At 41.3% G+C, this 10929-nt stretch overlaps 1 protein-coding gene across 1 annotated transcript; it reads left to right on the top strand.

The window, feature by feature from the left end:
* Positions 1-2570: 2570 nt before the first annotated feature.
* LOC138869518 (uncharacterized) lies at positions 2571-3284 on the top strand. The gene has a single exon (XM_070147141.1). It carries the CDS (start codon positions 2571-2573, stop codon positions 3282-3284), a length of 714 nt encoding a protein of 237 aa, XP_070003242.1.
* Positions 3285-10929: the final 7645 nt, after the last annotated feature.

Here is a 10929-nt window from a genome sequence, read left to right on the forward strand (position 1 = left end):
CCTTCTTGGGTTTATCCATCTTCATGGTTTGCCTTCTAAGTTCATAGGCAGTGAGATTTCCAATAGCTCATCCAACTTAAGAGTGGAAATGTTCTTTGATTCCAGAATAGCATTGATTTTGCTTTCCCAATTAACAGGCAAAACCCTTGTTAGAATTTTCTCAACCTTGTCTTCTTCAAGAATAACCCTTCCAAGAGACTTAAGTTCATTTGTCAGTGTGGTGAACCTTGTATACATCTCCTGGATGGTTTCCCCTTCCTTCATGGTAAAATTCTCATATTGAGAATACACCAGTGTTCCTCTGGACTTGAGGTGATCCTTCATGAGCCACTTGCAAAATGTCCCAGATTTCCTTAGTAGTGGTACAATTTCGAATTCTACTATACTCGTCTGGACCAAGTCCACACACAAGCCATTTCTTGGCTTTAGCATTCTTTTCCCATTTCCTCAAATCCTCAGCAGTGCAATCAACTCTTGTTTTTGGCACTTCTACTCCTTCAGTAGTCTTATTCATGGTAGCCAGGGGACCATCAGTGACAATGTCTCATAACTCATAGTCTTCTCCGATGATGTGATCTCTCATTATGTTTTTACACCAAGAGGAGTACTGGCCATTAAAGAGTGGAGGCCTAGCGGTGGATTGCCCTTTCCAGTTTCCAGGTGGTGCACTCATCTTGATCTTTTCCTAAGGGGTTAGCCTCTTTAAGGATAACCTGCTCTGATACCAATTGATGTTTTATACGTCAATACCACACAAGAGGAGGGGTGATTTATGTGGTGTCCAATTTTTTGCTTAAACTGATTATGGAAGGACCTGGTTCTTCTATGTGTTCCTTCTGCTACTGTTGCAGAATAATAAATGTAGAAAGTAAAGAACACAAGTATTTTATGTGGAAAACACCGGCTCAAAAGGTGAAAAAATCACGACTTACTACTCAGTAGGATTTTCCCCAACATTTCGCTAAATCACTGAGCCAAAATAACATTTACAAAACTCCTTGTAAATGTAAGGATTACCTCTAATCTCGTTGTAGCAACCAGCCTTTAACTGTTGCGACATCTTCAAGTTAACTCTAACTTGAATACTCAAAGTACCGATTACAATTGCTTCTAGATAAAGCTGAAAGGTACAATATGAAAACACCTACTACAATTGAACTAGAAATAAAGAAAGATACATAAAACTCTTTATGGAGCTGGTTCTTAAATCTAGTTCATGTAGATTCAGGTGTTCACACTTGAATCGCACACGAACTACTTGCTAAAAGCCTTGCTAATTTGCTCTCAATTCACATTTTTATAGAGTTAGTAGATGAAGAAATAATTAGAGTTCTGATGCAACTCTTCCTTGTAATATTCGAGATGCTACAAGCTCAGCAGGCCTTCAGAGTCAACAGAACTCCGAGTGTGGTCGAGCCAGAAATCACTCGTTGTACCAAGCCAGTGCCGAAAAGGTCGAATGGTAACGGATCAGGGACTGATCCTACAATTATGAAAATGCTCGAGGAGCTCACCAAAATAATTGAGTCAGGAGAAAAGAAAATCAAAGATAATGAAAAAAAGTGGAAACATACAACTCTCGAGTTGATCGAATACCGAGGGCACCCCCGATCTTAAAGGGTTTGGATTCAAAAAAGTTCGTGCAGAAGCCTTTTCCTCAGAGTGCGGCTATGAAGCTCATTCCTAAGAGGTTCCATATGCCGGATATACCTAAATACAATGGGACCACCAATCCTAATGAACATGTCACTTTCGTACACATGCGGGATAAAGGAAATGACTTAGAAGACGATGAGATCGAGTCCGTTTTGTTGAATTTTTTTGGGGAAACTCTATCAAAGGGAGCAATGATTTGTTATCACAACTTGCCACCGAATTCCATCGACTCATTTGCCATGTTAGTATATTCTTTTGTGAAGGCACACGTCGGGGCCATAAAGGCCACAACAAGAAAATCAGACGTTTTCAAGATGAGACAAAGGAATAATAAAATACTGAGGGAGTTTGTATCCCGATTTCAAATGGAATGCATGGAGTTACCACCGGTCATAAATGATTGGGCCGTTCAAGCTTTCACCCAAGGGTTGAACGAGCGGAGTTCGATAGCATCACGACAGTTAAAGAAAAATTTGGTCGAGTATCCAGTTGTAACTTGGGCAGATTTGCAGAATCGATATCAATTGAATATCCGGGTCGAGGATGACCAATTAGGAGCCCCTTCTGGTTCAGTACATCCAAACAGGTTGGTAGCTAAAACCCCAAGGGACATCGACAGGGAGACAAGGTCGAACAGAGAATGATATCAACCATATACAGCTAATCAAAGAAATAGTGGCTCGGGGCACAATCCATCTCGGAATGATCGAAAAAACGATCGAGGACAAAATTCTCGAGGACTTATGAGCAAAAGTGGTTTTGATAAGCATGTCGATCCCGTAGAGGCACCTCGATTTTCGGAATATAACTTTAGTATCGATGCATCAGGCATTGTCTCGGAAATTGGAAGGATCAAAGATACTAGGTGGCCCAGACCCATACAAACCAATCATTTCCAAAGAAACACAAATTTGATGTACAAGTATCATGGCACGCATGGTCACAAGACCGAGGATTACAGGCAATTAAGGGAGGAGGTAGCCCATCTATTCAACGAAGGCCACCTTCAAGAGTTCTTTAGCGATCAAGCCAAGAATAATTTTAGAGATAGAGATGCCAACAAGAAAAATGAACAGGAGGAACCACAACATGTCATTCATATGATCGTCGGTGGGGTCGATATTCCACAAGGGCCCGTATTCAAATGCACTAAGGTATCAATTACTAGGGAGAGGTGGACCCCGAATTATATGCCCGAGGGCTCCTTATCATTCAATGATGAAGAAGCAGAAGACATTTCTCAACCACACAATGACACTTTGGTAATTTCTATCTTATTAAGTAAAGTTCAAGTTAAACGTGTTTTAGTGGATCCAGGTGGTTTGACAAATATCATCCGATCGAGGGTCGTGGAGCAACTCGGCCTGCAAGATCAGATTATGCCCGCAACTCGAGTCCTAAACGGCTTCAACATGGCCACTGAAACAACTAAAGGGGAGATTACTCTACCGTTGAACGTGGCTGGAACCATTCAAGATACCAAATTCCATGTGATCGAGGGCAACATGAGATACAATGCCCTACTCGGAAGGCCATGGATTCACAATATGAGAGCAGTCACTTCGACTCTCTACCAAATGATGAAATTCCTGACGTCGGATGGTGTGAAAACCGTGTACGAGGATTAGCATGCTATAAAGGAAATGTTTGCAGTTGATGAGGTATTACTAGTATCGATGGAAAGGTCGGGCATCAAAGGTAAACAGAAAACCAAATAGCAATCACATCCACCAGCCTCGACCGAATCGGGAAAGTAGGAGATAGAAGAAGAAGATGCGGATTTTATAACCCCTTGAACCTTTATTATTCCCGAAGATTCTGACGCTACCAAATCGACTGTCGATGAGCTAGAATAGGTTATATTGATCGAGTACCTACCCGAGCGAAAGTTATACATGGGAATGGGGTTAACCCCCGAACTCAGAAAAAAGCTTATTCAATTTCTTATCGATAACATGGATTGTTTTGCTTGGTCCCATTTAGACATGACAAGAATCCCACCGGAGATAACAACACATCGGCTAAGCCTTGACCCCAGGTTCAAACCGGTGAAACAATAGAGAAGGCCACAGTCCAAGGTAAAGCATGCATTCATAAAGGATGAGGTAACTAAACTTCTCAAAATAGGGTCCATTCGGGAGGTAAAATACCCCAAATGGTTAGCCAATGTAGTCATAGTCCCTAAAAAAGGGAACAAACTTAGAATGTGTGTAGATTACAAGGATTTGAACAAGGCATGCCCTAAAGACTCTTTTCCACTACCTAACATCGATCGCATGATCGATGCCACAACTGGCCACGAGATCCTTACCTTTATCGACGCCTATTCCAGGTACAATCAAATTCAGATGAACTCGGAAGACCAGGAGAAGACCTCATTTATCACCAAGTATGGAACATATTGTTACAATGTAATGCCCTTCGGGTTAAAAAATGCAACAACTACTTACCAACGCCTAGTAAATAAGATGTTCGAAAAACAAATAGGTAAGTCAATGGAAGTTTATATTGATGACATGCTAGTTAAATCCCTGCGCGCAGAGGACCATTTGGCTCATTTGCAGGAAACGTTCGAGATTTTGAGGAAATATAACATGAAACTCAACCCCAAGAAATGTGCTTTCGGGGTCGGCTCGGGCAAGTTCCTAGGCTTCATGGTGTCAAATCGGGGGATCGAGATCAACCTTGATAAAATCAAGGCCATTGAAAACATCACCGTCGTGGACAGTGTAAAAGCCGTGTAGAGGCTACCTGGGCGGATAGCTACTTTAGGCCAATTTATCTCAAGGTCATCCGATCGAAGCCACTGATTTTTCTTTTTACTTAAGAAGAAGAACAATTTCACCTGGACCCCGGAGTGTCAACAAGCATTAGAGGAATTAAAGTGATACCTATCGAGCCCACCATTGTTTCACACTCCGAAGGCGGATAAGAAACTTTACTTATACTTGGCGGTATCGGAAATCGCGATGAGTGGTATCCTAGTTCGAGTAGACCAAGGTACGCAATTTCCCGTTTACTATGTAAGTCGAACCTTAGGGGAAGCAGAAACTAGATATCCACACTTAGAGAAATTAGCACTTACACTAATAAGCGCTTCTAGAAAGTTAAAGCCATACTTTCAATGTCACCCCATATGTGTGTTAACCACATACCCACTTCTTAATATTTTGCACAAGCCCGAACTTTTGGGTCGATTGGCCAAATGGGCCGTCGAACTCAGTGGGTACGATATCGAGTATCAACCCCGAATGGCCATCAAGTCTCAAATTTTAGCAGACTTCGTGGCCGATTTTATGCCAACCCTTGTACCCTAAGTGGAAAAGGAACTCTTGTCAAAATCGGGCACATCACCGGGGGTATGGACCCTTTTCACAGACGATGCTTCTAATAAGGGGTCTGGGCTAGGCATTGTTTTGAAGCCACATACAGGTAGCACTATTAGGCAGTCTATCAAAACTTCTAGGTTGACTAACAATGAGGCTGAGTACGGGGCCATGATTTCAGGTCTTGAGCTAGCTAAAAGCTTGGGGGAAAAATTCATTAAAGCCAAGTGTGACTCTTTATTGATGGTGAACCAAGTAAACAAAAGCTTCGAAGTTCGAGAGGATAGAATGCAAAGGTATTTGGACAAGATATAGGTAACTGTGCACCGCTTCAAGGAGTGGACTCTAGATCACGTACCTCGAGAACAAAACAATGAGGCAATGCACTTGCAAATTTAGGATCATCGGTCGAGGAAGAAAATATCATTAGCGGAGGTTCATGCCGAGATAAAATCTACAAGCTTGAACTGGGATTGGAGGTATAAATATATCGAATATTTAAAGAATGGAAAGCTCCCATTGGACCCTAAAGAGTCGAGGGCCCTACGAACCAAAACTGCTCGGTTCCATTGGATGAAGATGGAGCATTATACAGAAGGACGTTCGATGGACCATTAGCGGTATATTTAGGGCCAGAGGACACCAATTATGTTTTACGAGAGATCCATGAAGGCATTTGTGGGAAACACAGAATCATTAGAGCAGGGTACTATTGGGATAGCATGGAAAAAGATACTAAGGAGTTTGTTCGAAAATGTGATAAATGTCAAAAGTTTGCACCGATGATCCATCAGCCCGGAGAGCAACTTCATTCAGTCCTATCCACATAGCAATTCATGAAATGAGGGATGGATATCGTTGGTCCTCTGCCAACAGACCCAGGTAAAGCTAAATTCATTTTGTTTATGACTGACTACTTTTTTAAATGGGCGGAAGCACAGGCCTTCGAGAAGGTCAGAGAAAAAGAAGTTATAGAATTCATCTAGGACCACATCATGTGTCAATTCGGGATACCTGCCAAAATCGTATGCAACAACGGAAAGCAATTCATCGGCAGTAAGGTAACGGAGTTCCTCGAAGAACATAAAATAAAAAGGATCTTATCGACACCGTATCACCCAAGCGGAAATGGGTAGGCCGAATTGACGAACAAGACTATCATTCAAAACTTAAAGAAAAGGTTGAGCAATGCTAAGGGGAAATGAAGAGAAGTTCTACCCGAAGTTCTTTGGGCGTATAGAACGACATCGAAGTCCAGGACGGGGGCTATAACGACCCGACCAGTCGTTTTGAGCTTTTGTACTTTGCTCGCTAGTTCTTGGGCATGAATAGCCCCGTGTGATATATTATGACTTATGTATATCGTCGATTTTTGTTTTTAGGGTAATCAGAATGGATTTGGAAGAACAGTTCTCAGTTTGAAGCTTAAAATTTGAAAGATTTGACCAAGTTTTGAATTGTTAGTATATGATCATGAATTTGAATTTTTATGATTTGGTTAGCTCTATTAAGTGATTTGGTACTTAGGAGTGTGATCAGAATGTGTTTTGGAGGTCTGGAGTAGATTTAGGCTTGAATTGGCGAAATTAGAATTTTGGCATTTTCCGGTTGATAGGTGAGATTTTGATATAGGGGTCAGAATGGAATTTCGAAAATTGGAGTAGGTCTGTTATGACTTTTAGGATACGTGCGCAAAATTTTAAGTCATTCGGACGAGGTTTGATAGAGACTTCTTGATCGAATTCGCAATTTGGAAGTTTTTGGAATTCATAGGCTTGAATCCGATGATGATTTCATATTTTGATGTCGTTTTGAGTGTTCCGAAGGTTGGAACAAGTTTGAATTATGTTATGGGATATGTTGGCATGTTTGGTTGAGGTCCTGGGGGCCTCAGGTGAGTTTCGGATGGTTAACGGACTAGTTTTGGACTTGTTGGAACTGCAGAAAAAATCTGGTGTTCATTTGCTGATTTTCCTTACGTTCGTGAGGGGAGTTTTGCATTCGCGAAGGGGAACTAGAGCCAAGAGAGGATTTGTGCTTCGTATTCACGAAGAGGGAGCCGCGATCGCAAAAGTCTGTACAGTGGTGCATCACGAACGCGTGATCAACATCGCGTTAGAATAGAGGAAATGGAATAGCTGGGATCCCAAGGCATTTGTTCTACGTGTTCGCGTAGTAGGCATCGCGTTCACGAAGAGGTGAGTAAGTTATGTATCGCATTCGCCAGAGAGTCCTCGCATTCGCGTAAAAGGATTTTGGTAAGTGAAACTTTGTGCTTCGCGAACGCGAGGGTGCTGCCGCGTTCGTGATGAATAAAATATCTAGGCAGACATATTATATTTGGAAATCGAGGGTTTAAGTCTAATATCACAAAAACAATTATAGAGCTCGGGAGAAGGTAAAATTTGAGGAGATTTTCAATGGAGCAGTTGGGGTAAGTATTCTTCATTCATATTTTTGTTTAATTTCATGATTTAGTCTTATTCTTCATTCATATTTTTGTTTAATTCCATGATTTAGTCTTGAATTTCATCATTTAATTTGAGAAATTAGAGTGGAAATTGGGAAAAAATGGAACAAAAGTTTTGAAAATTCTTTTGGGGATTTGAATGGGCAATTGAGGTCGGATTTTGATGAATTTGATATGAGTAGACTCCTGAGGGAATAAGGATTCTAGTTCTGTGATTTTTATTGAATTCCGAGATGTGGGCTCGGGTTCGGGTTTGGCCAATTTCGGGATTTTTGGTGTAAATTGGATATTTTCGAGTGGGCTTTATTCCCTTAGAATATTTTGATGGTATGAATCTGCTTTTGGCTAGATTTGGAGCATTTGGAGGCCGAGTCGAGAGGCAAAGGCATCGCAGGCTAGAGTTTGGACCGGATTGAGGTAAGTAATGATTGTAAATATTTGTCCTGAGGGTATGAAACCCCAGATTTAACGTCGTTGTGCTACTTTGAGGTGATGCACACGCTAGATGACGAGCGTGGGGTCGTGCATCGTTGGAGATTGTGACTTAGTCCGTCCCGTACGACTGTTAATTCACATATTTGATTAAAACTTGTTTGATATCATTGTGTTTTGGAAAGTATTATCTTGTTTTGGGCTGAATGCCATATTTAGGCCTCGTGCCAACTATTTTTGGACTCATAGGGGATTTTCCCTACTATTCCTCACTGTTTTGACTTCATATTTGTACTCAGTCATGTTGTATTCTACTGTTTTCATAACTCAGCTATAATTACTCCGTTTTGATATTTTTAAATGATATTTTGGGTTGAACATCATGTTTTACTGTTGCCGAGTGACTTGAGAGATTTTTGACTGAGTGAGGTCGAGGACCTATATTGTGAGGATATTATAGGATCGGGTTGCGTGCCGCAGCAGTGTGGTACTAATTCATAATTATGAGGCCGGGGGCCAGATTTGTTATGCCATGAGGTGGCTTGTTATGAAGCCGAGGGTCTGTTTGATTATTCCATGAGATGGCTTGTTATTGCGCTTGGGCTGTAGGAGCCCCTCTAGGAGTTTGTACATCGCCAATGAGCACGGGTACCCAATGTGAGTGATATGTTATAGCCCGATGGGCTGTTGTTGTTTCATATTGTTGCCCGAGGGGCTGTTCTTGATCCATGTTTGCCCGAGGGGCAGTTCTTGATTCATGTTATGACTGAGGGGATGATTACGAGTGATTGTGAGGTAGCCCGAAGGGCTGGTTCTATTGATATTATGCCTGAGGGGCAGTTTATGGTACATATTTTGCCTGAGGGGAAGTTTATGGTACATATTTTGCCTGAGGGGATGTTTACATTTCTATCATTTTTACTCACTGTTTTATCACTCGTTCGAAACTACTGGAAGTTGTTTTCAAAGGTTTTTTTACTGAAACTGAGCTTGATTTACGAAGTAAATGATTTCTATACTATGTTGGAAATGTCCTGCATTTGTTGTAGCAGTTTTACGTGGCTTACGTGTTTTCTTATTGCTCAGCTTTCATTTACTTTTATTACTTACTGAGTTGGCGTACGCACATTACTCCCTGCACCTTGTGTGCAGATTCAGGTATTTCTGAACCCGATAGCGGGTGTTGATTGCTCAGTGGCAGAGTCATTGGAGTTAGCAAGGTAGCTGCCCGACGTTCGCAGCCCTGCTCTTCTCCCTCTTGTATTCCTTAGATTGTTCTAGTATATTTTTAGACCTTAGTAGATGCTCGTAACTTATGACACCCCGATGTCGGGCTTGTGTATTTATTCCGCACTATTCATTTAGACTTACATTATGAGATATTTGATTAATTAAAGGCTTAAAAATAATTTTTATTGATTAATGGTTAATTCAAGAATTGTGTCGGCTAGCCTGTTTCACGATAGACACCATCATGACCGGGTCAGTTTTAGGGTCATGAAAAGTTGGTATCAGAGCCTAGGTTACATAGGTCTCACGAGTCATGAACAGGTTTAGTAGAGTCTCATGGATCGGTACGGAGATGTCTGTACTTATCCTCGGGAGGTTGCAGAACCTTTAGGAAAAACTTCACATTCTTAAATTCTTATCGTGCATCATTGATTCAACTTGAAATGTAAATCTTTGAATTCCTTCCATGCGTTAGTATGCGCACATGAGCGCTCGGTATCAGCTATGAATTGATGGCTTGTGATTCCCTAATCGAAGGGCGAGATGTGATTTCCGTGCGATGATGTTGGGCTAGTCTGGAGGACTTGAGGCCGAGTTTTGCCTGTATCTTGAGCATTGAGGTGCTAATTATGTAAGCATGTGATTTTTGAATTTATATGTTCGGTAGTGTCCCTATTAGTGGAAGTGATGGCTGGATGACTATGTGATGAGTATGATGTGACTGCGAGATGTGTTCATATGATTTGAATGAGACGAGAAAGGTCTGCTTGGGGGTAGTAAGAACTAACTAGCGCTTGATTTCCATCTTGATTTGTTGTATGGCCCGAGTTGTGGGCGTGTTGACGGATCTTTTCATGTTGCCTAGTTGGGAAGTGAAGTAGATTTCACGTTGTGATATGAGTTCAGACTCAGGAAGATTAAGTGACTGCGTAATGTTTATGACGGTGGAAGGGTATAAAGAGATGTTAGTTTGAGGCGAAGCAGGTGGGTTATCTCCCGCGGAGTGTTCTGAAGTTTACGTGATCCTTTATGTTGTTTATTGGAAGATCTCTGTTACTAGTGAAATATATGTGTTGCAATTTGAATTTGGGTCGCCTAAGAGAGTGGGCTTGACTGTTATGAGGATGAATGCGAGATTTGCAGAAGATTTGAAGTACTAGATGGTCTGTGTTGCACGAGCTTATGAAGAATTGAGTTTAATCTCACTATGGTATTATGGCAGTAATAAAGTATATGCATTATGAGCTATTGTATGTTTTGATCTATGGCTTTGAGCCAAGTGGGGGAGTCTGCTATTGATTAGTTGATTGCACAGTTATGTGCTATGTTGGTTCCAATTTGAGACGTACTGGTGAATCAGTTATGGCTTATGGAGGTTGAGACCAAGGATGGCTCTAGTAAAGGAAATTTCAATAAAGGTTATGTTATGCTTTATGGGCATATGGGAATTTACGGAATGATTGGAGTTATTATTGGTAAAGGATGTACGGTGCATAGAACAGGAAGTTGCTTGGTTGCATTATGGTGAGGTTACATTCTGCGGTGTCAGAGTGCTAATAGAGCACATGTCGTCTAGTCCGTTTGATCGGTCTAATTGTAGTTTGAGTAGAGTGGATGACTCTCAAGAATGGTTCTAATGGGTTTAAGATTTTACATGTAATAATTTGAGGTTTTCAGGTTGTATATTTGTCTAGAAACTGAGGTTTGCATTGGAGGGTGTCAAGATCGTGGTATTTCTATATCATTATGGATTCTACACATCAGTATCAGGAAGTTAAAGGTAATGGCTTTAGATTCGCAAGAAGTCTCTTCAGG

The sequence above is a fragment of the Nicotiana sylvestris genome, chromosome 5 (genome assembly GCF_000393655.2).
Source record: "Nicotiana sylvestris chromosome 5, ASM39365v2, whole genome shotgun sequence".
NCBI classification, from domain to species: Eukaryota; Viridiplantae; Streptophyta; class Magnoliopsida; order Solanales; family Solanaceae; genus Nicotiana; species Nicotiana sylvestris.

Bases quoted from the DNA above. Each gene is read 5' to 3' on its own strand.
- LOC138869518 (XM_070147141.1), top strand. From the start codon at position 2,571: ATGTACAAGTATCATGGCACGCATGGTCACAAGACCGAGGATTACAGG.